At 39.7% G+C, this 26,179-nt stretch overlaps 1 protein-coding gene across 7 annotated transcripts in view; it reads right to left on the bottom strand.

Moving 5' to 3' along the window:
• Positions 1-26,179, bottom strand: part of NRXN3 (neurexin 3) — a gene marked incomplete at both ends in the record, with an annotated part of 989,746 nt that overhangs the window by 121,631 nt on the left and 841,936 nt on the right. For all 7 annotated transcript variants that reach the window (XM_082484857.1, XM_082484858.1, XM_082484860.1 and 4 more), the window contains one exon: positions 16,837-17,008. In XM_082484857.1, the coding sequence (XP_082340983.1) occupies positions 16,837-17,008 (172 nt within the window). The remainder of the gene's footprint in view (positions 1-16,836; positions 17,009-26,179) is intronic.

Below are 26,179 nucleotides of genomic sequence, written 5' to 3'. Positions count from 1 at the left end.
AGGACTATCTGATCTAGGTAAATAGATCAGATTCCCTTCTAGCTTTAGCTCTTGATAATCTTCAATCTAGATCAAACTAAAATGGGGAAAAAAACCAACAGAATTTGCTTGTGTTAATCCCTATTAGCAGTTCCTATAGGAAATGCTTCTGATACAGTGCAACAGTCCAGTGGGAGACAGTTTAAATTTACTCGTGGGGAAAGCAGAATTTTCTTCCAAAACCCTTCAGTGTTGGATGATGTTCTGCTTTTCCGCTAATGGTTCCTTTAAGAAAACAAACAATCTTTATTGCATTAAGCTTATTTCTAAACCAAAATGGATTCTTAAGCCAACGAAAGTAAAAGGATTATTGAAGCTCTGAAAAACGTTGCTTCTTGGCTTAGATACCAATCATGATGATTTACTGCCTCTTTGGTGTCAAAGAGAAAAGCTGAAAGGTTCCAGCACACTGCACTGGGCAGAAAGAAAGTACTCGCTTCCAGGTGGAATATTAATCCAAACTGATGTGTTGTCAAGTCTGTGAAGATGCTAAAGAGAATACTATAAGAAAACATTCATCTGTCCTAAATTAATGCCAAAGGCTGTTTTATGAAGAGACACTACAGCAGCATTTTCTTCATTGCTTCTAAGTCTCTAAAAAGAATGAGACATTTTGTCTAATGAGCAGTTATTAAATGAAAGGCGGTATGGTTGATACTAATGATTTAAGAAAACATTTTGATATCAGTGCTGAAGGTTTAAACTGATTCTACCTCTCTTTCCCTTATTGTAGGTGGAGTTTCTCTAGGAGAAGGGCCAGTGAGCAGTTAGTGTTTGATAGCTCAGTTCATCCAGCGGCCTTTAAGGTGAGCTCTCTTTGAGTTTTTACAGATGCTCATAATCTTGCTAAGATTTACATACACTTAATTGATAGCAATACGGGAGGGAGGCATGGCAGCTTGCTACAGACTGCAAAGTTTACCTCTGAGGGCTAAATCCTCTACTGATACTGATACAAACTGACCCAGTTCAATCCAGCCCCAAAACTCTTCTAGAGCTGATGCTCTGTGCCCTGGAAGAGGAGACTCGCGTGCATCATGGAGAAGCTACCTGTTTTCCCTGATAGCTAATAAAGGGCACAAAAGTTACAGAAGGGTGTTTGTGATTGGCACATGCTGAACCTCTTTAATCACTTCTGTTTGCAGGAAGCTACACTTAAAAAAATTACAGTATACTGATTTGTCCGGTATCCTTAATTACACGTTTTGTTCTAACTACTACAAAATACAACCTTCATTTGTTCACATTTTGTATTCAGCTAGGAAACTGAGACAAGCCCATTAGTAAAGTTCATATTTAGGACTAGAACCTTCTTCTCCCATAAATCAGAAAGGAAAAACAACACTACAATCAGCTTTAGCATCAGGCCTGTTTATGTATAGCTGTTCACTTTGTTGCATTACTGTAAGACCATACTGTGGTTTATGTTATATAACATAGAGAATGTTTGCATTAAAATCCAAACGTGTAAGAAATCTCTACTCACGGTAATTTTTATCAAACACTTGGAAAAAATCCAAACCTGAAACCACATACGTGGCTTATACAGAAATGAAACAGGATGGCCGTGCAACTAAAGAAAATAATTATCAGGCGGGTGATCTGGAATCTTGCTAACTACCACAAACTGTCCCTCTACAAACTCTTGCAAAGCTTCAATTTTACCTTGTGTAACAAGGGGTGCTATGGAAGATTAATTCAAATTTGGGGTTTTATTTCATTTGAAGGGACTGAAGAATAGCCAAATGTTGACTTTGTTTATCTTTGCTTCAGCTCTTGGATATTACGTTTTTCCCTCTGCCTTCCCTGTTCAATGTGCTATTGAATTCTCATTTTATTTCTTGTCCTCACTTTCCCCTTCATCCTGGCTGCCCTTGACTTGATCTTCAATTCCCTCCGATCACATTGTTTGCTGGGAGCCACACCTTTCCTTCCGTTCATCTCACCGTGGACTGGAGTTAAAAGCTGACCTTCACACTCCAACTCTCCTCAGCTCACTGCCCTCATGACAAAAGACAACGAGGTCTCCGTAACATAAGTACTAAAAATAGGAGAGAGAATTATCAAGCAAGACTACAACAGCAAAAGTTACTTGGGCAACTGGAGTTGTTCCTAAGTTTCTACTGCCTCAAGCAAAAGCTTTATGCTGCCACCACTCTCTATTTTAACTTTTTTAGCCTAAAAAACATAAGGTCTAAATTCAAAACAAAGCAGCATTCAGGCCAAAAAATCATTGGGAAATTCAGAGGCAAACTAGGAGACTAGAGTTTAAATGTCTGTCCACAAGGTGCAGCTAACATGGGGCACTGTGACATTGATAAGACTAAGGAAGACTTTGACAAGTCATCTATTCACCCCTCTGCCCCAGGACAAGATCAGTAACATTTCAACCTCCCTTAGATTAATCTTTCAATCCTGTCTTGGGTGACTGAGAAAATTGAGTGCTTTGCCCCTGATAATCCAACACAGAAGAACAATAGGAGTAAAACAAAAAGAAAACTCATACTAGCAAAGGTGGAAGAAGGTTAACCAAACTTTTTCAAAGGTGCAAAAGGAAAAAAAAAAGTTAGTCTTGTGAAAAATGCGACTCAGGTCTTATTTTACATGAGCAGATTATAATGAATCGTTTCAGCCCTATAGAAGCTGAGGCCATGGGCATGAGATAAAAGCAGTCTGCTTTAGCTGTCTTTTGATTTATGTTGAAAAACTGAACTAATGTACAGCTTAGAAAAAGCAGGTACAAGTTCAACCTTTTTACAGATATGAAACAATCTGGGTGACTACATTACCAGATCTTTTCTTTAAGATGTTTTGTAAGTAATGTGTAAATTATTGTTTTCTCACTGAGCAGGTCCAAATTAAGCCTCATATCAGGCAGCCAAGGCTAAAGTGACTATTAAAGAACAACTGAAACTACATATTGATCTTTCAATTTTAAACAAGAACAAATTTCATTTTGCAGGAAGAGATATGAAACAGAGATCACAATAAAATCCACTGCTACTGTCCCCACATCCCACTTCTTTGATTCCGTTGGGAAAGGTCAGGATCTGATTTATATAGCCCAGTGGGAACAAGCAGCAAAACCCAAATGCCAAAAACACTTTATTTGTATTGATGCTTTAGATTCTACCAACTTCCATTTATCTAGGGATTGCCCATCTGTTTTGTGGATTAGGCAAAGTCAGGGCAGAGAAACACTGGATCTAGTTTACGCGTGTTGGGTTAGGCACTGGAGCTACACAAGTGCAGCTTTGTTGCTTCCAGGACCAACGTGAGACTGAAAACAGAACAACCGCCTTGGCATGGTGCAGGATCTGAGGTAAGAAAAATTGTGACCTTACAGCTGCTTCATAAAGAGTCAGTGGCTTCACTATCACGGAATCACAGAATTTTCAGAGTTGGAAGGGACCTCTAGAGATCACCTAGTCCAACTCCCCTGCCAAAGCAGGATTGCCTAGAGCACATTACTCAGGACTGCATCCAGGCGGGTCTTGAAAATCTCCAGAGAAGGGGACTCCAAAACCTCCCTGGGCAGCCTGTTCCATGCTCTTGTCACCTTACCTGTAAAGAAATTTTTCCATGTATTTGAATGGAATTTCCTATGTTCCAACTTGCGCCCATTACCCCTCGTCCTGTCACTGGGAACCATTGAAAAGAGCCTGGCTCCATCCTCCTTCAACCCACCCTTTAGATACTTGTACGCCGTAATAAGGTCTCCCCTCAGCCTTCTCTTCTCCAGGCTAAAGAGTCCCAGCTCTCTCAGCCTTTCCTCATAAGGCAGATGCTCCAATCCCTCAATCATTTTAGTTGCCCTACGCTGGACTCTCTCCAGTAGTATCACATTCCTGCAAACAAGAGCACCCAGGTGGACAGCTGGCTTAGGTCTGACACAGCCGGCATGGAGGCAGGGCTAGAAAAAGCACTTGATTCCTGCAGAACCACTTGGGGCTTCATGCACTGTGCTCCCCGTTCAAGAAAGGCTCCTCTTCATGTTCGTCAGGCATTACACCGAAACCAAGACTCCTTGTTGGAAGGTGCTGGCAGTCACTCCAGTGTCTATGCAGGGATTGGCTCAGTTCCAGCAGGACTTGCAGTCTCTGCCTTGGTGCTGGCAGTGATGGAGCTGGGTTGGCCCCACCAGAAACCTTCAGATGTTTCTGGATCTCGTTTCCCTGTGCACGTATTACCAGGGGGATAATACTGGGAGCTGAATATACAACAAATAGAGAAAGTATGGAGAGTGCGTTCCCACGAATACACTGCTGAGTATAGGGAGGCTGCTCAGTCAGTAACATTAATGACAGTAATGCCTATAAAGCATTTAGTCAAATGTCACCAACAAGGATTGGAAAGCTAACCAGTTACAAATTGCGGAAAGGTGAAAACCCTGTGGAAGGGGGCAAGCTCTCTAGGGTGAGTGCCAGGAGATAACTAAAAGCAAGTAAGAAACTGATGAAAGAAGTTTATTAAGAAGCACTTCCTATCAAGAATACATATTAGACAGTGCTACAGTCTCCTCTGGGAAATTCTTGAATTATTTAAAATTTTACTTGATAAAGTGGTGGGGGATATCAGTTGATTACAGAATGGAATAAATGAGACCAAAAAAGCCTTTCCCATCTCTAACTGCTACAAATCAGTGAACTTTGCCTCAATCAGTGAACTTTTGAAATTGTCTTCTATTTGCACCAGTTTAGAAAAAGGAAAAGAGAATTCCAGGACCCTGTAGTGACCCAGTAAGCCTTCTCAAAGACAAGTGCCATTCACAAAGCCAAGCCATGAACTAGAAGCACAGGAAACATCCATACAGTGAAAAAATCATTACTGAATAACACTGTGTCAGAAGGTAGACCCGTGGGAAAAGGAAATTGTAGTTTCTGTAGATATATTTTTTGTACTCCAACATTTTAAATTAATTTCTTTCTTGGAATTGACCTGAGTTTTGGAAATTGCTATGGAAGCTAAATAGTGAACAGGTAAAGTACCACTCAGTCTGCACGTGACAGGCTGTCATGCAGAGTGAACCTCACTGACTTGGAATTTGTGGGGCTTAATAAAAAAACACAAAATAATTTGCAAGTCCAACACTGGAGTTTTCAGTCTCCAGGTACTCAGTAAATAGCAAAGATGCGAGTTCACTGACCCAGAAAGGTTTACATACTCAGTGAAGTGCAGAATATTTTCTATTTAAGTCCCCAAAGATAATGTAGATTGTTGCTCTATCCCCACTTTCCTGACTGGAAAAATGAGCCAGAGAGGTAAAAACATTGCCCAAAACCACAGGGAATGGCATCTCTAAAGCCAAGGTTGGGATTCAGGAACTTCTGGCTCGCAGTGCTATGACTGGCCCCTTTCACGTCTGACCATCTTTTCCCACAGTTGCTCTGCTTCAGTCCACAGCATTGGATTTCAATGACTTTGTGCTTTCCAGTGCCTTTTAGAGCAGGGAGAAGGCTGATGGGGATGCGTGAGCCCCTTCTGTCACTGTATGTCAGCTGTGTCAACCTGGGATTACAGCTGGCACTGTTCTTTCTGCAGGCAATAAGATCAGAAAAGCACAAAGATGTTGTTCAAGCCTCTGATCCCTCAAGCCAGATGTTTGTTTGCTCGCTCTCGCTGTGTGTGTGTATGTATGAGAGAGAGAGACGGGGACAGAGGGAGAGAAGAAAGAGAATGTATTATAACAACTCAATTTGGCCAAGAAAACTGAAACAGAACTAACCCAGGAGAGCAAAGTAACTATATAAATGTCTAGGAGTTCACTGCACTGTGCTGTCTAGCAGGAGTCTTACTTTCCAGCAATCTTACTTAGCCTGATTCTCCATTTAGGAAGTATTTCTCCATCTTTCTCCGCACTACACTATACAGCTACCTTATACATATCATCAGATGACTGAACCCATAATAATTCATCTTATTCCAGCAAAGGAGAAATTGATCAGAAATTTTTGATGATGTTGTTTATGCTTGGTACCTGGGCATTCATTCAGTCATGGACCAGTGGACGCAAACAGATGAGAACAACTCGTAAGATCTGAGCATTCAGTTAAAATAATCATGCTTACATGAGCAGCTGTACACTTTAGCCTGGAATTGTTAGCAAGACCAAGCTATCAGGATATACCTACATCTCAGTATGTAATTACAGTTCCTTGAAAATGGCATGGTGATGATTTTAGCAAGAAGCATGCTGGATGTCAAAGCGATACAAGGAAGAAAACCATGGCTTGGATCCCTCTGTGAATGCAATACACATTTTTGTACCACAGTATCTCAGGGACAGGGACTCAAAGGCCCGTAGGGAGTATAAGAACGTAATTGAAATATTTAGGAAAATCCTTCAGCCCAGGGTTCTTATATCAGGTGCAAGAAGGGTGAGAACAACTAGGTAGAATGATGCGTTAGTGCCCTACAGATTCTATATCTTGGCATACTTTAAGTCATCATTTGACGTAGAGCAAGCCTAGGATTGGGGAAGTGTAAAACTCATCTTCTCCTGAGTTATGCTACATGCCATACCACCATTGTCAACGGTTCACATGACTTTTTATAAGCACTCACTCTGTGCTGCAAGAATTTATCTTACAAATAACCCTGGTCTGTAGGACTAAGCTAAGACAAAAGAACTGAGATTCAAGAATCAAGATCATCAATGGACAAAGAAACAGAGAAATGGAGAAAAAGTAAACTAAACTGCCTAGGTTTTGTTTTCTTTGTTTTGTCTAAATTGTCTTGTTTAAATTTTGGCTTAACAATGTGCTCAGAACACAGCAGAGTAACTTCTATCAAATTCCAGCTGGAGAGGGAGTGGGAGTATTTCCACGTGATCATGTCTCCCTGGATAAATTAATGAGGGAAAAAAGAAAGCATTTGCTTTCCAATGGAGTAATACAAATGTAATGAGTGTAGACATGATACGAACACGTACAGCTTATGTGACCTCATATTTCAGGTCACAAACTAAGCATAACAGTAGGATAAATTCTTTTAGAAGGACATCTTTTGGGGCATATTTTTGTTGTTGCCATGGTGGGTTACTGTAATTCTCTGAAACATCAGACACTTGGCTCCTCTCCAGCTCAAGAAGCTAATTAGGTAGATAAAGAGGCTCTGGGAGGACAGAATAGAAACCATCCTATATCCAGGACCATTAGTCAGAAGTGTCATTTTGACCATTAAAGCAAATTTCCTTCTGGCATATTTAGTATCTGCCTGTAGACTTGACAGACCGGACATCCAGTCTGATTCAGGAAGATGTAAGACTGATGTTACACCAATTCAATTAACAGCATGTGGCAATATAATACGTATCTCTGTTCTTTTGGACAGCACCAACAATAAGTTTTCCTCAAACTGTCAGTACTTTCTGATTTCAGTAGTTTTTGCTTTTTTATCCAGGCTATAAACAAGATAAAATATTCCAGCTAAATTAAAACTAATATTACCTCTGTGGCATATATTTGCATGTTAGAACAACCTTTTATGTGACTGTTACGTAGCAGTAATAGAGACTGCTAGATAAGAATGCTTCTTATTCCTTCTCCCCCTTTTCCCGCAGCTCAAGGACTATCCGTACAATCCTAGCTGGGAATTAGATGGTCAGGGCTACTTGCATGAAGAGATTATTCTGCATGTACATTTCCTTAGGAAAACTTCTTTCAAACTTACTGCTGTTAAATAACGTTGTACTGTTTGTTCTGCCTGCTCACCTTACATGTCTTCATAAAAAAAACCATGCATCTCCCTCTTTCTTAATGCCAAGCTGACAGAAATGCTGGTGCTTGATAGATTACCACTCACATGGGCTTGAGGTGTTTGGTGAAGATAAGACTGCAACTCGTGTAGACTGAGTGCAGAGTGTTGTACAAGCTTGGATCAGTTTTGAAAACTGAAACTTTGATAGGAGGGATAAGTACTGGAAGTCACAATATAGTCACTTTGTTCTTTTTCTCTATGTATTTCCTCTCCTCTGTCCTCAAAGACAGAATTCTGAAGACAGACGAGCCCTACAGCACTTCCATGTTGTTTGGGGACAGAGGCAAAGTGGAAACGAACCACAGCATCATACTTCCTGTGGGAAAGCAAAACACGAAGTACACAGAAGCTAAACTGTGAGCATAGTGGCAACATTTATGTAAATTATTCATCATGTCAGATCCTATCCTATCATCCAGTGTGAACACACATGCGTCAACATGGGTGTTTCTGCACAAATTCCAAAGTACGTTTGTCTGTTGGTGACTTAATGTGTGTACGTTTATATCTCAGTGGATACAGGGGACCAAAACTGAGTGTTCATATCGTGTAGCCATATTTATCTGTTTTCAAAACTTATAAATATATTATAGATGTTATGGCCCGGCAGTGACAAGCTACAATCAACTCTGGATTTCATCAACTTGTCATGCTTTAATCATCCCTCTTGGCAGATCTTTCAACATATGTCACAGTACTATCTTCAAAATGTGCTTTTCCAATGCTGTTTTATTAACCCTGTCTTTTTATATGTTTTAGACTCATTATGAAATGCGGTAAATCTGTCAAAGGCACTTTACATGCCATCTTCAATTCATGCTGATAGGAAGCATCCGAAAGCTCATTTAAGTCCCACAAAATGAGTACAATATGAAAAATCAAAACCCACAAACAAGTGTATGACAAGAACCCTGGGGATCATATTCAGCCCACAAGGCTAATCAAAATTCAGTGCTCTTGTTCCTAACTCATTACCCGCTCATAAGGGCATTTGGATAGGAAAATATTAAGACCACAGTGGGATCTGGCAGTACCGCAAAGAAATCCCTTCAGCTTGCACATCAAGCAACGGGACTTATTAATGACTCCAAGTAGTCAAGTAAAAGATCCATGCGCCTCTTCATGGAGGCAGCTTCAGCCAAGTTTCTTACTATTACCTTGGTTTTAGTAGCAGTGAGAAGGAAACGATAATAGCCTTGAGTGTGAAGGAGTGAAGGGAGAGCCAAAGGGGGACAAGAAGGCAGAAACCAAAGTTGGGGGGTTGGGCTGGAAAGAAGAGGGAATGAGGAGATGTCAAAATCACTCTGGAAGAGACAGAGGAAATTTGAGGGAGGAGGAGTCCGGCTCTGAAAAGCACAGAGAACAAGTTATTTCCTCTAATAAGGCTCAGTTACCAAACGTGGAAATCACTGAAGTAGTATAACATGCACATGCAGGGGTACTGTGCAGGGATAAGTACAAAGTTAGAAAGGACGAACGCGCTGCAATGAGTCGGATGTCCCAGTTAGTTCTGCTTTTGAGTTTTCCTTGTTAATGTCCCAATCAACATTAGACCCTGCCTTACTGAGCTCATGGGAACTAATAATTACAATATTGCATATTTCCAATATCGGAGTGCATGTCAGCTGAAGAAAGGATATGCAGTCTTCTCTTAAATCCTCCAGAGATGCTACTATTAAATCATCCGTAAGTTTCTTCTCCTTTCTGAGTAATGCATTATAAATTAAATAAAACAAAGTTGTGAGAGGTAATATCCCGTTATTAGGCCAATTGATAACAGGTAAAAAATACAGACAAGGTTTCAGAAATACAAGACCTTAAAAAATTACAGAGGGAGAAAATGAAAACGTCACCGATAAAAAACCAAGAACAACTTATCTTTCCAGAAATAAGGCTGCTTTTTTCAACTGTATTGGACAGAGTCATAAAAACTATCTGTCTTCAGTAATCCTGCCTTGGTTATAATCGAAGAGAGATGTTATACTATTCCTCTGTAATTAAGCACTCTTCCTAGAATATTAGTGTTCTCTCTGTTTCACAAACAGGAGGGCGAAGTTACCCTCGTTCAGATGGTCAGCAGGTAGCAAAACACAGCACACAGAAAAGGTGGCTCAGTCCCCTGCTTTACTTTTAGGAAATCTACTGTCTCCCTATATTCAGCATAAAGCCAGTGAGATGAACCCAAGCCAGCATGCAAAGAGAATCTGGATGCAACCTCGTGAGACCTCCTGTTTCAAGGACAAGATGGGGACTAATATATAAAAATCAGCAGTCATGGCTGGGAGCTGTTTTCTACAGCTCCCGTCTATGCTTTACATCAAACAAATCCCTGCTAAATTTTGTCTTTAACAACTACAACAATCGCTGAATTATCTGAGGAAATTCCTCATCATAGCAAGCTCTTGTGTGTTTTGTGTAATTCCTTTACAAATAACCTTGAGCCTTGTGTATGTCCTCTTAATATCTCAGGAGAGGATCTCACTTTCTCCTCCTCTCTTCCTCTCCTGCCTGCCTCCCCCCAGCTCCCCCAATTATCTCTTGCTGTCTTCTGGGTGGTTATGTTTAATCTCAGGATTAGGCAGAAGCCTGCAGTTTGCCTTGAACAGCTTATCAGCTTCCAAGAGACATTTACAGGAAGAGAAAGACTCCAGTTTTGATAGCAGTAATTGTATTTAGCTTGTAAGATACAAGGCTATTTATCTCATGGCTGGGAAACCACAGAGGGAGAGAAAGAAAACGTTGCTGATAAAAACTAAATAATAAAACCAAAAAGAATGAAGAAAAGAAAAGAAAGGAAACAACACCCTCCTCAAAGTCCCTCCAGTAGAGGTGGGAAATGGACTTCATTGAACAAAAAGATTGTGCCACTTGTGGACGGAGATTGAAAATATCAGGGGAAAGGTGATAAATGGCTTGAGTAGGACAAGAAATGACCTGTTTCAAAGCAGACTATGAACTCTAGTTCAGTAGTTGCAATTACGGAAAACTCAGGGAATTTGATTTGTAGAGATGGGTATAACCATTTTTAGAGATACTAAGCACCAAAACTCAATTTAAAGACAGCTGGAGCTGTGGAAACCTATGTATCTGAAAATGAAGTCTTCTTTGTTTTTCACAGAAACTTACAACCTCATGGGTCATGGGGTGTCATACAACACTTGATATTTAAAAAAAAAATCAGTTTCCTTACTTGTTAAATGCCCTTCCCAGTCCATATTTGCAGTTCAGTCCCCTTTTCTCAAAACAGCTCCATGCTCTTTTCTCTGACCCCTAAACCCCTGTAAAATCCCTGATGTTGACTTAAGTTCTGTTTGGCTTACTGTATTACCGCATTTTTAAAATACCTACAATAGTTTTGGGTGGGTATTAAAGAAAAAAAAATTAGGATCTAGATACTTTGGATCTTATTGGGCTGCAACCAATATTCTAATTTAGTACAATCAAAAGAGCACGCAAGCAGGGCAGTGTTGAGAAATACTCAGCACTTTGTTAAAGTATCCAATGGTTTCCAACAGCAATACAACGCCCTCCCCCCATTTCAATTTGTACCCCTTTAGTCACGGAAGACTTAGTAAAAGAAGGATAAGATGGAACAATGCATACCATTCAATTGTATTAAAAGGGGAAGATCAACATAAGTATTACACGTTTCCACCATCATAATTCCTTCTCTGCAGTTAAAACAGATGGGACATACAGTATGTATTAAATCTGTAATATATAGATGCATATAATTTCAGCTGTCTCGCATCACCTGCCCAGGTACTCACCAAGCAATTTCAGATCTTCCCACCAAATAAATAAAAAATATATTGAAGCAAGAGAGACTTCATGCCTTTCACATTTTAGATGTGTAGGACAATCTAGACAACTTCACTTAAATCTGTGGCTCTGGAAAGCATTTTGTTTCAGGTAACAGCGGGTGAGAAAGAATGACTTTGTCTCACATAGACTTCTAAAGATGTAGTTCAGTGAAGACTTTACACTGGCATAAACCAATCTTGCTGATAAAGGAAGTCATCTTATCTTTCCCTGTATCCTGAATGATCATGTCCACTCCCATGTGGACTTTTTTCCTGGCCCAGTTACATGGTTAATGGCATTAGTAAAGTGAACCAGTTGAAAATGAGAGAGAGTAGAAATCAGAAATTTGACTATTTAAGCAACATGAGTATGCCAAGGAGTAATGAAAGAATGAGCTCCTCTGTCCACCTCCAGCTGTATACTATGGTAAGATCCATCTACATCAGCATTTTGATTTGACTGAGGAGCATGCCTCTGAGGTGTACCACCAACTCTCTCCACTTGCTACACTTTGGTTCACATACAGAAATGCTCTCAGGGAATACAAACTGGATTCCTTTCAAATGAAATTAAACCAGAAGATATGCCCCAACTGTTCAGGGGCATTCAGTCGCAGGGACTGGAGCTACTCTGAAGGGAAACGCCAGGACAGACACCAGGGTCCCAGAACCAACTTTTTATTTTATAGATACACACTTATTGGGCCACAGTACTTGCCAGAGCAGTCACAAAGTCCCTGGAGTTCTGCTGTCGAGAGCTAACTGTCCAGCTTCCTAAAATCCAAATTCCTCAAAAACGTGAACTTGAGAGAGAGAATGAAGTAGGGGTACAGAGGATGAAATCTTTTTTCTTTTATTCAGTGCCAATAGAACTGCAAATTAATGTCATTTGAAAGGACAGAGACTCCTAAAAGAAGGCTGAGAGATCACTCAAGAGAATGATAAAGGGGAAAAACATAAAATCTGCATTGGGTGGATGAACTAATGAATCCTGATAAGGATCCAGTTGTTTAATACTGTCCTATTTCTTATTTTTAAAACGCAGAAATAAAATCCAGGCTACAGCTTTCTTGCTAAATCATGTATTTCTTTAAATGACAACCTCTTCCTGCCTCTCACCTCCCTTTCTTTAATTGTCTCCTTTAAAATATTACTCCAATTAGACTTTATTTTAGTGCACTGATACTCTTGCTTTACAGCTTCACTTCACCTAGTTTTGTTTCTTTTTCTACTGCAGAAAATGTGGTCAGTGCGTGGATGAATGAACAGGAATATTATACTTGTTTCGATATAGACTACAAATCTGGCAACACACAAGTATTTCTTTGCAAGCAAAGACAATGGAGAGAGAAAGAAAAGGTCTCCTCAGAAATTATGAAAACTTTGGGACTGAGGCATCTGACTTCTATGTCAAGACAGAATATTTGTTTTTAACCCTTCTGAGAATTGCTAACTCCTTCCCAACCTCGGTATTCCTAATTTAAGTCCTTCTGTCCTACTGCAAAGTGCCTCAAATTTGATGAGTTTACTGTAATCTGAAACAAAACACATCAGAGGCTTCATCTACCTGAACCAGCTTTCCTATCTTACCTACACTTGGTCCAAAATGTCTCCTACTTCACCACCAAAAACATTAATTTAGATATAGAGAAGGCTTTCAGCAAGAACGTAAAAGCAAGAAAATAACAATGACCAAGTACAATCCGTTATTTGGGGTGTACACCACAGGGTGCAGGCGTGTGAGACAACAGAAGGAAGGCAGTCATGAAAAACTGCACTTTAGGGCATAGAAATTCAGACGTATTTGTTAGCAAAAAGTGTATATCCCGACTGCGAAATCCGTTGCGATAATCAACGTCATGAATTAAGGATCAAGGAAGTGACTATCAGTACAGCCCGTCTCCTTATTGTGTACTTGAGGGAGAGCAGAAAGGGCAAAACTAATGCAAATAAATCATAAATGGCTCAATAATTTTGGCTGAACTAAATCGCAGCAGCTGAATTGCAGATAGCAGTCCCCACGCTGGTGCTGCCATTTGCCAGGAGCTTTGTCTCAGATACCTGCACCGGGCTGCTGCTCAGAGGCTTACTGCCCAGTAAGAGAAACTCCGGCAGGTCTGCAATGGTATAAATGGTGAAAGATCATCCCTAATGATTGGGATTATTTCAGTCCCAAAGCTTAGCCAATCTTCGCTCCAGTTTAATTCCATCCTTTACAATTTCTCTCTAACCTTTTTCCTCACAAGCAAGCATAAAGCTCACGTCGCAGGTGACTGAGATGTAATTGGATGCTATAAAAACCAAAATGTCAGTGCCTGAATTGTAAGTTTGTTGTTTTTCCGTTTTCCTTCCACTTCCTTGTCTTTTGTATGAAGTTGCAAAAATACAGCTTTGGAGTCTTTCAGTCCCATTGGGCTAGTTTCATTTAATTTCAGTTTAACTGAAGACTGTGTTTTAAGGAAAGCCAATATTCTCTCTCTTTGCTCATTTAATGAATATCCTACTTTTATTTGTACTTTCAATTGAGCAAGTAATTATGAGTCTAATGCATAATCCTTCTACAGGTAATAAAACTCAGAGAGGAGGATGGAAATGCCATTCAGAATGCAGCCCTGCTGCCTGAAGATTGCATGACAAAGTTTGCTAGTTTGCAAAATCTGCAAACATTAGGCTGCACTACTGTGCAGGAAATCACGCACACATGAAATTCTTCACATTACAGACAACATAGCATGCGCAAACATGCATGTGCTACAAATACGATGTTTTTAAACACTACAATTAATTGTGTTTCCAGAATTGAAGTAATCCTACGTATAAAATACAAGTTTTCTTCGCTATTATGACACAAGTCTGAAAGCAACTGCAGTTGCAGCAGTCTCCAGCTGAATGACGCTGGATTAGCCTGGGTCAACCCAACCACAAAGTTTTTTACAGAGTTGAAACTCTGCTAAAGACCAGTTTGGTCTTGCACTCACTATGAGAAACACTAGTGCAAGTTTGGTCTGTGAAAGACAACAAATTATTCATTTCAAAAGCTCCTGTTTGGTTTTCTTTTAAACCATTAATTCCTCAGAAAATGGAACCAATAAGGATTGGTTTCCTGTACTTATCGGCTTTTCTCGTTGAAGCTTTTCCTGAATCTGAGGCATTCATAATGCCTCTTTATTATATGGATATTCTGGTATTTAACATGAATTGCGATCAAGCCACAGTCCTTTCCTTTGGGAGGGCTCGAAGATTGTCCTCCTCCCTTGGTTATTTTCCCTAGCCGCATAGAATTTTTAAATTCTTTTTTTTTTTTTTTAATTTTTACCCCGCTTTTAAATTCAGCTAAAAAATCAGTTTGAAAGAAACTGGAAAAAATTAGGGAGACACATGCACACACACAGCAAGTATGATCCCATAAGACTTATTTTCAGAGGGATAGGCTGAAAACTTCATCACCTACAAATAGCCAGAAATTGAAATACATGCATGGAAAGGAAAAGGTATCTGGAATATAAAGGTGTCCTTTTCCCTTGGGGCCCAACTGCATATACTCAGTACTAACCCAGAACATAAGATTAATGCCAATTCTATAAACCCATACATCTTCTAATGAAAACACAGGGATATCTTTAGCCTAGACAGAAGCAGAGGGTACTGAAATATTCTCCGAGTGTGATTTATTTGCCCTTTAAAAAAAATAAAAATCTCTAAGGCAATGAGCTGAATATTTTGTTTCTTTACACCAGGGACTTACTACAGCAAGTAACAGAAGAAGAAAATTTATTCATGGGGTTTTTACTGACAATAATTGGCTGTCAACTGGATCAGAGGTATTTTACCGCAAAATAATTGATGAAAGGAGAAGAAGAAAGATGCTTAGTTTGGGCCTCTCCTAACCATGCTTCCCCCTCTAACCAATGGATAACAGACCCAGAATCTTACTCAGCATGTCTCTTATGGCGTTCTTGGAAAGCAATTATTTCACAGAAATAAGGATAATTATTAAAAGGTACTCTTTTGCATATACATCACCGAAACACTGACAAAGTGTCACACTGAATACGTGGTAGAGATCACCACAGGACAGATCACTTATATTAAAATTTTCTTGCGTAATTTCTGACTGAATGGAAGAGATTAAATTATCCCCTTGGAGTAATTTATTAGCATAACATTACATAAACAATTAGGATATTTCTCATAATTTGAGGCTAAGTGGCTTATGGGCCACCCCTACACAACTAGCAAATTGTCTCATGTTTTTCACAGAATTCTTCCTTTGTCCTGGGTCAGTCATGTCCAACCTCGAAAGGAAGAACCGGGAGTTGCTTAAACTTAATACTGGAAACTGACAAGAAGATCAAGGCTTTATCTTAGACAATAACACGTGAAAAAGAAGAATGTGGTTAACCTTGGAATTCTTTCCTTGTGCTCCTCCTGTGTTTTGCAACCACCCACATCACCAAGCCTTAGCTATCTGATGCACTGTCAACATCACTTACAGCATTCTGTTTTTCACTTGGGACGTGTTTGACCTTTTAGCATGTTGACGTATAACACCACAAGGTTGTGATTTGCCAGTGGTGGGACAAAACACGGGACAGTGATTCAAGAGCCAGTTGTTCACTATTCCTGATGGATTTAGAGTGATGATTTCTAAAGAGATACTGAGTCGTTCCACTGCTTTTTGACCTAAAGTCAACTAAGAGTTGACAGCTTTGGCTAGATTGTTTATATCTGCAAACCTAAAAGTAAAATTCAAGTGATGAAAGACTATGAGGCAAGCATAAAGTCTGGTCAAATACTTGCAACTTAATTTTCCACATTACTTATAATTCAACTCTGTATCTATGACAGACAGTGTCTGGGGTGGCTAGAGTCACCTCTCCTTTTTGTAAGGTGTATTCAAAACTTTTCTCCCTTAAACAGTTAGAAAATATCACAAGTAGCAAAACCAAGTTTGTTGTTGAATCAGTTTGTGACTCTCTGCAGAACCAGGATTCACTCAGAGACCTCTGAAATAATAGGATCTATGTGCATCATACCACACAGTTGGCATGTTTTCTCTTCCTATGTAAAGGACCATACTTTGTTTTCCAACAGACAGAATGCATGCCGCCAGGCTCATCAATTTACTCTTGAGATGAAGCAACAAAGATTTATATAGTACCCAGTTATCAAACATTTTTTTATATAAATATATGGATAGGCAGAAAGAGTAAAACAAAGAGAAAAAAGTATGTACCTGTTGGGTAGTGTTCATTCACTGGCCAGCTGTCAACCTGAAGCGTGGCATTGCCACCATTCCTGGTAAAGCGTACCACATGGTATTTGCCATCATTTACAGGTGTGCTTTCTTCTTTAATAGAGATGTCCACTGTGCCAATATTGAAGACTACACCAATCTTGCCTTGCTCCTGAAATGAAGGAAAAAAAAGAAACAAATGCTTGTAAATTGGTGCCTATTAAGAGAATGTACTTGGCCTATAAATCTCTAATGGGTAACTGTCCCAAGAGATGGCACTGAAGAATACAAGGAAGCATTATTTTGAGCATTTTCAGGACACATTTCATTGGCTCTGCTTCAGTGCAAACATTGTCTTTCACACTCGTCTTCACAGCATTCAACTGAACATAGGGACTCATTTGCTGTCTTCAAACATCACAGGGGACAGGTGAGAATTCAGGCAATAAAAACACAGAGACATGGATAAATAGTTATTTGAGCAACATCTCTACTGATTAGTAGTCATTTGTTCAATTGTCATCTGAAATACAGCCGCAGGCAGCCTGTATTCCAACTGTTTCACAAACAGAATAGCAGAACAAAACAAACAGCCAAAACCCCAAAACAAGTAGCTGTGGAATCCAGCAGGGAGAATGCAGTTACAAGATGGACAAAATTAGAGGGGAGCAAAAATGTAATTAGCCAACTTGGAATTTAACCACCTGAGGGAAGCTTATTGCTCTTAAGCAAAATGGAGAACCCTCCAGACTTTCAAAAGGAAGGAGTAGCCACGGTCTTTTATTTTTCTATGTCACACCCTAAGCAGTGCCTTACCATAAGCAGTCCTCCATAGTGTCTTCCCAAAACTTTCCACCAGTCACATACTGAAAGTGAAGAGCAGGCAAAGCCAGTTGTACCAGCCGTAACGCTTCCTCCTGCAGCTTCCCTCATGTAGTTCCAAGTCATGACCCGATTAAGTGACTTTAGGTTGTAAAACACACACCCAGAGTATATTCAGGTAGGATATCCACATTTATTACTACCAACTTAAACAGTGCCAGAAATTCCCATCACTGTATAATATACATTTAACTGTAATGCATCTTCAAGCCCTCAACAAGAAGAGGCACAGTATGCCGGTCTCCCCATTTATGAAGGCATATTAGGTGTACTGCGCAGATTCAAACCTGGTGCAGACAGGCAGAACTAAAACGTGTCATACGGGTTGTCAATACATCTGGCTAGCCACCCATATGATAAAATTGGTCTTATCAACTGTCCCAATAAAGAAATCAAAGAAGAAATAACAACAACAGAGAGTGGATGGCAATCTCATAGCCAAATACAGCCTCTTCAAAACAAGGCTGAGGTATACTAAAGTGAATAAGAGACAATTTTGTTACTGCTCTTACCTTACATATCTGCTTGTGGACAGAGGACTCCATCCTTCAGAGCTGTTCAACTAACTGACTTCACTACATTCATGTCAGCAAATCTCAGCAATAAGAAAGAAACCTCTCCTCTTGTACTTGAGGGCCACCTCTGATTCTTCTCCTGGAGCTAAGCCTGTCTTGTGGTATCAATAGACCTTTCCCTTAAAACTTTTATATCTTCCAATTTCTCACAGAGACCTTTCCTCATCCCTGCTTTACCTTATATTTCAAAGTTTCCTCATACCAAACACTCATCACAAGATCCTTTTCCCAAGTTCCTCATATCTTAAATACCGTTCTATTTTTTTTTTTTGGACTTTTTTTTCCCCTAACACTATCTCCCCTATTCTTCACACTACAACACTTATTAGGAAAAGAAAACAAACAGTCCTGTAGCTGAAGAGGTCATTAAAAAAAACGGACTGTGCTTTGACTACTTGAAATTTAGTACTGTAAGAGTATGCACCCTGATATTATTTCTCTCATCTTAGAACGGTAAATTTTAGATTTTGCTGAATGCACGCTAGATAGCAACAGTCTCACATACATTCACACTACTATGCTTTGGACAGACTTCCCTTTGAGACGTCAATACAACACGGAGTAAGTGGATTGCTGCTCCCAGCAGATGCATGAACTCTGATATCATTCGAAAATAATCAACCTTTCTTCTCTTATGCTACCCCAAAAATAAGGGAGTTTTCACTGAAGACAGATTTCTGTTTCATTGCTGGCACAGTTTTACCACTTTTTTTGACATACGAAGTGATCTCCCAACACTGTTTTAGTGAATCTTTTGCTGGCAACCATGTAATTATCTTTATCTGCATAGTAATTAGCAAAGAACAAGTGATGAACTTTTGCTTAAAGACTCAAAGAATGTCTACGACGGGGTAACCTGGTTACTGACTCCACGTGGCTTTGCAAGGTGCTGCCTTATATTCAACCTCCCAGACAACCTCTCACACAGCTTTTCAAGTGCCATCAACACACCAATCTTCTTTTGCAAACTGTGGCCGCTCTGAGAAGAGTCCACCTTGGTGAAGGCATAGCGTAACTGAACAAGATGAAGAGCTGCAGCTTGTCTAGCTTCCACTACCACAGAGGTGGAAGGGATTAAGAAGTATTCAGCAGAGGAAGTTGTGTACCTTCAAGCCCTACAGGCTTAAGGAGGCAGAGATAAAAACTTGCAAATGGGGAAAGGGATGGTAGGAAGTTTCGCTAATCTCCCCTGCAGAAGGAGAAAACATTTCTGATCTCTCCTCTGAGGGAAAGGAGATAACACCTTTTGCCTATTCCTTTTCCTCAGACTTGAAGGAAAAACCCTATTTCAAGGGCTAGTGATAACCCATGGATAAAAGGGCAAACTGGGAAAGAGATAAGATTCTGGAAGTGGAGGACTGCAAACCACTGGTGGCCTTTGGTCTGCTGGAGAAAGGAAGGAAATGAGCAAACGGGCTCCCTCCCCATCCCTCTCCTACAGCCAAGGAAACAGCCCTTCTCCAAGCTGTGCAACACTGTTGCAACTGAGAAATGCAAAAATTTGTCTTAAAAAAAAAATAGTCATGGGCCTGACTGAAGGTCTACTCCAGCCCTCTTCAGTCCCTCCTTGGGCAGACCTCCTTGTCACTCTTTAAGAGGAGTTTTGCAGAAGCACAGCTCTGTGCCAGGTTTTGATACACTTATTTGGACGGAGTAGGAGCTTGTCATGAAAACGGTTCTGTTCCAATTACCAGGATAAAACACAATATAACACAATACTCTGAAAGCAGGGCTACTGAAGCCAAACTGCACACACAGACTTCAAGATACAGTTTATTCACGATATTTTATATCTCTAGGGCACCAGACACTATGGAAAAAATCAACAATTAGTTTACACATTCCTGGCAGGAAAAAAAAAAAAAAAAAGAGTAAAGCAAAACAGAAAGAAAATCCAACAGCAAAGAACAATGACCATGGACACAGGGGGCAAATCCAGGATTTATTTTCAAAATCTTTTCAATTCCACAATTTCATACACTACAACACCTCATTAAAAGCAGCTTTTACCAAGATCTACCTTCCTTCCAAACCTGACAGACAAGCTTTACCGTTAAACTTTAACGCTGCGTGACGGATGTGACCTTTCATTCCTTTCCCCATACATTCAGCCAGTAGATTTTCTTTCCATGTTACCAAACATAGGTATTGCCTAGACCAGTAAGTATGTGACAAAGAAAGATTTACCTCTGAGACACTATCTGTAATGTTTATTTTGTAGTTGGAGAAAAAAAACAACTTAGCTATACAGCAAGGGAAAGGTGAATACATAGCCACACAAGGTACACAAGTTACATGCTCCAAAAGGGCTCGAGGGAATTTTGACAGCCTGCATTTTTCCACCTCTGCATCAGTATTCACCAGGCTGCCCCAAACACTTTCCATGAAAAGGTGACCATTAATCAACCTTTCCGAAACCTCCAAGTGACATCAAGTGCTGGCACTACACCTTGGAAAACCGAGAACCATTTTATTTATAAATAATGAAGTGAACTCAGCATTCAATCTGTATATTACTTCTCTCCTCCTTTATTTAAGGCTACTGTGCCAAAAAGGATTTTTAAAGTTCCTCAAGAATTTATCTTTTGCTCATTTATCCCATAAAAATTGCTGCCCTCAAAAGCCACATTACCTTCTCCTCAGTTACAGTCCTTCTGAAGATAAATTTCTGCCATGATGACTCTAAGACTTCAGCCAAATAATTGCGATCACGTAATGGAATGGTTGTAGATAAATTATATGAACAAAATAAAGCAAAGTACTAAAAAGAACGTACAAGGCCACATCTTGACCTTTCTGTTCTAAACCAAGTCCTTCCACAGGCTCCTGGCAGCACCTTCTTGTTACAGGCACTGCTCCCAAAACATTTTGAGCATCATCAAATGATGTAGGGGCTAATCTACAGCCTGGACCAGGACACCTGCAATCTGTTGCTTGCCCTTAAGCATTATTTCACTTTGGGCACTTTTTCTTTTACCTTCCCAGGAAACATATCCTTCCTCTGTGACAGAGGGGTGATAGTCACCTATCTCCAAGCCCTGTAACCCAAATATAGTTTCCTTGAAGGCTGATGATACCCCTGACTATGCCAACCCTTTCAGTCCCAAGAAAGGCCGCAACCCAATAGGGGCAGGTTGTAAGACTTTTTCAGCTTCTACCTTCAGCTACTCTGAAACCTATTCCTTTCCTCTGAAGGGACCTTGAGAACATTTCTGAGGTCTGACCTTTTTGCAGGTGTGTTTTTTCCTTCTGTTTCCCCCCACCCAAAGAGGACTAGAGTCCGTCTGCGTGCAAATTGTCAGACCTTTGTTTTCTCTGTGCTGTGCCTTTACATTTTGAAGGCATCTGCCTTTCTGTATCACATCGGGTGGAAAGAAAGTCAAACAGGGGTCGCATTGGTTTTGTAAGATGGAGTGTGTTAGAGAGGATGCATACACCAACAGCCATGTGCACTGTGTGCTCTGTAAAGGGCTTTACCTTTGGGTCTCTTTTTTTCTTAATCTAAAATTCAAATCATCCAGACTGAAAGTGTACAGCTGTTCCCTGTGTGCAGAAAGCATTTAATTTCAAAAACCAAGAGAGAGAACCCCAGGCAATAAGACAAATCCTACTCTCTGGTGCATCAATATGAATCGATAGCAATTCTGTTGAAGAAACTCGATTCTTACTGATGCAAGTGGAAGCAGAGTTTATCCCGGTATCTTTATGTTGTTTTGTTTCTTTTTTTTTTTTAAATTAAATGTAAAAGAAAAAAAGAAAAGCATTTATAAAACATAACTGAAATCCAACTAGAATCCCAGGAAAACTGTTTTCTCACACTCCTTTTACTTCATCATTTTTTAATAGTCACTGGTGTGCAGACTGCCTCCTCCTCCTGCCCTGGCTGGTTCCAGCATGACTAGACATCAGCCCGAACCTGGCAGACAATATTCCTAGTTACTGCTTCCTGAAAATCACTGCTGATTTTGCTGCTCTCATTTGAAAGTGATACAAGCTCTTTCAGTAATACAACAAGCCATTTCGCACTGTAGGAAGGTTTTGTAAAGGTTTTTTTTTTTGGTTTTTTTTTTTGGTTTTTTTTTTTTTTTTCCCCAACAAATGCCACACACATCCACTTCAACTCTGCTAACCTCTAAATTCAGGAAAATTGCTTTGCTTTCCTATAACCCCAAGCACTGCTCTTCCTGGAATGGCTTCCTTCTACTTAGGGTCCTCAGACTTACAGTCTATGTTTTAAAAAGTGATTGAACTTTTTCTCTTTCTTTGGAATATTTCCCACTTTATTCTTTAAGTCTTTCTTTGCTTGATTTCCTTTTGTTTTGTTTTATTTCTTTTCTTGTCTGGTTGTTTTTTATTTTTCCTTTGCTCAAACTTGATTCTGGATGTTAGCTCAGCTGTCAGATCACTTTGTGCTTTGGAGAACTTTGCGCAAAAGTGCTAAATGTAGCGAGGTATCCAGAAGTACTGAAGGTATAGATGTATATTCCACAGAGGAGGTTTACGAATTACGACAACGCCAAATCACTTTATATGAACTTTCACTGTAAACAGAAACTCAGAAAATTCTTTACTGATTAAACGGTAGTAAGAACCAGTAGTGTGCTCAGAGGACCCTTCTGGAATGCTCAAGAACCGGTACAGGCAGTCTGGCAAAGACAGTAATCGACAATAGCAGTAAATCTTGTGAAAGAAATGATAGGCAACAAAGCTCACTTGACTTGGAAGCTTCTGATCAGGGTTCCAACACTTTATTGTTATCTTGAAACAAGAAAAAAATGTTATTAATAGGAAAGGAAGCACATAGGCCAGCTAATTTTGGCCAATTTTTGAGAGCTATTATAAGGAGCAGTACATCGTTACTTGCTGCTTTGTTGTAGGTATGTTGTATTTGTTACTCGTTATTTTGTAACTGCTTGTTACTGCTTCTTTAAGATGCTGAACCAGGTCCACTAAATGCCAGTTACAAACCTTTTTATCAGAGCGAACGATACACACAGAGGACAAAATAAATAGAAATTATTACCCTTTGGGGCCATGGTTTTTAAAAGAAGCAATTCTCACAGATACATAATTTATAAGGCTAAAAAGGACAATTGTTATAATCTAGTCTGCTCTAAAATTTTATATGAGGCCATATATCTTCTCTGAATTGATTCTTTGTTGAACTATAGGATATATTTCAGAACAACACTTATTTGTAATTTGAACATTTACAGCTGAGGAAAGAAGCCTCGGAGTCACTGCAGTTGATTCTCTGAAGAGATTGGCCCAGCGCTGAACATGGTCAAAAAGGCAAGTGGAATGTCAAGAATTATAAAAAAAAAGAAAAAAGGAAGAGTGTACAAAAGGAAAATCTCCGCTATAAGCTAATGGTGCACCTTTGACTTTAATTCTTGAACACCTTACACTGATCTGTACAGGCTGTCTCAAAAAGAAAAAGAGGAAAATAGAAGACGTTCAAAAAAATACCACACTTGAAATGTTATATGCAACACCACAAAAAATAGAGATGATTCAGCGCTTTTTTTTTTTTTTTTATAACTCAAAAAACTACAAATATGTAATAAAATAATTTGGTAATAAAGTTTAAGCAAAGATTTTGAGACAGTACATAACTGAATTACACAACTTACTGTCACAGGATGTTTCAGATGCCTAAGATACATTCAAAAATAGACAAATTCACGGGAGGAAAATCAATCAAGAGCCACTGAATACAACAATGTGAAAATAACGTCCTGCTCAGCAGTTCCTTAAAAGCAGATCACTACCGTTTCTTTTAACTTTTATTTCCTATATTGAAAAACCATCTAGCATCATACTGCTATAAATGACTTGTAAGACTGTAATCAAGTCAAAATTTTCTTGAAGGTTCTTCCTGATACTTGTTCATTTTATACAGTGGTGAAACACTAAAACTGGCAAAGATTGAGAATCTAATCTGTTTCATTGAAGACGAAGAAAGGGTAGTTTAGATAAACATCTGCTATGACCAAACTGCTGTATTTAGCCCTGCCTCAGAGCAAGAAAAGTGCTAGAGCAGATGACTTAAGGTTCCAGCTTCATCTTTCTGTGCCTGCAAACCCTCCTCCCAGCTTTTCAGACCATAAGGGAAAAACACTCAGCTCTCCGAATTCCTCACTTGAAAGCAGGTTTTCCTGCTTTCCGTGGCCCCTGAAGCTCCTTCAGTTTACTAAATAGTTTTCAAACGTAGGCACCAGAAATCTTTAACTTTAGTTTACAGAAATTACACAACCACTTTGGTTTATATGTTCAAAGACCACATTGCATCTTTTGGCCACAGGCTTACCGAGGGGGCTCACAACTGACGCTTAATCACCACAAACAACAGTCTTACTCAGGAGTGCCCTCTGGGAGTGTCCCTTGTATTGAAAGATGACCTCTACTCTTTGTTTTGAGATACAGAATGTTATTTACCCCAAGTAAAATGAAAACCAATTTCTTTGTTGAGAGCTTACCAAGCTATCCAAACCAGCCTTCGCTTTTTGCCAGTTGGCTGTTCACGTGGGGCACAGACTATTAGACAATACTTTTTTAATGGCCCGTACTACAAGAAATTGTAGCGCAGCAATGCAGTGCTACTAAAGTACGCCTTTTTTTTTCCTGTTCTTGAAAATGTTTTGACCGAACAGCCTTGCGATACCACAGAAACACGGAGTTACCAGTGGGATGTGAAATTGCAGTTCCTTTAACAAATTCTTCTCTTGCTTTACTTTTACCTTATCTCCCTTCATCTTTCCCTCTTTCAATCTTTGCATTTTGTCTAATAAATATTTCTTTAATAAACAAAACTATCCTGAAGTCAAGCCAAAAAAAAATGGACCAGAAGCTCGATTTTGTGACAAGTCTACTAGGGTCAGGAGAGATTAATTAGGTAAGACATCACACATGAGATAAGATTTCTTTTCCACTTTAACTGCTGCTCTGTTGTACCTTGAACAAGCCACGTTCTCTCCCTCCATTTTGTCATTTTATACTACGAAGCCACAGGCTTATCACAAAGTATATTTGTATATTATCTACCACAGCGGAGCCCTGGTATCCAGTGGGGCCTCCAGATGTTATTGTAGTACGAACAATTAATTTCAAGCAGAGTATCCTGATGTACAGTATCACCATTACCCTGACCAGGCTTGTACTAAGCTTGCCCTAAACCCATTTCCTCAAAATCTGGGGAACACTACGGCACATCTAGTTGCTCTTACTTAAATCTGACACCCGCTGAGCAAAGTCTAGTAATCAGTGACATTCAGCGGTTTTAAAAGGGAGGCTCACTTCTGTGCTACTCAGTGCCTAGGACTGTGTGCCCAATTAAATCTGGTCTTCCTATGACCTAAGAAAGCACCAGTACACTGCCAGTCAATTACCAGGCGGTAAAACGTTACAAGAAATACATGGAGGTGTGTTTAGGCCACAGAATTTGTGGGAGACAATTGTCGTTACGCAGCTGGTGAAGCTCCAGCCATGAAGCTATTAATCCCTCTCGTGTAGGGATATCATAATGCAAGTAAAGAAACAGAAATGAGTAGCATGCTGAAAAAGGGCATTTCCTAGGGAAACAGAATGCAAAATGAATTAAGAAAGCAATACCTGTCTATTGGTTCACTGGCAAATAAGTTATTCAGACGGCTAATTCGTTTCCCCAGCTTACAATACGCATCATGAAAAGCTGCCCTATCTGAGTGTGGGAACTCCAACTATAATTACAATTAAACATTCTGACACCGCCTTTTCAAAACATTAAGAATATATCCCGGAAAGTTTTGTGAAGTGATACCTTTTAGATATGACTCTGGGCCAGGGTAGAAACAGGAACCATTCTGAGCGTTGGCTTCTGTTTTTCTAAAGGACTGAGCCAATGCATA

The sequence above is a fragment of the Vanellus vanellus genome (assembly GCF_965231255.1).
Source record: "Vanellus vanellus genome assembly, chromosome: 6".
NCBI classification, from domain to species: Eukaryota; Metazoa; Chordata; class Aves; order Charadriiformes; family Charadriidae; genus Vanellus; species Vanellus vanellus.
The sequence above is the reverse complement of the archived record's forward strand: the minus strand, read 5'-3'. Positions and strand labels throughout refer to the sequence as shown.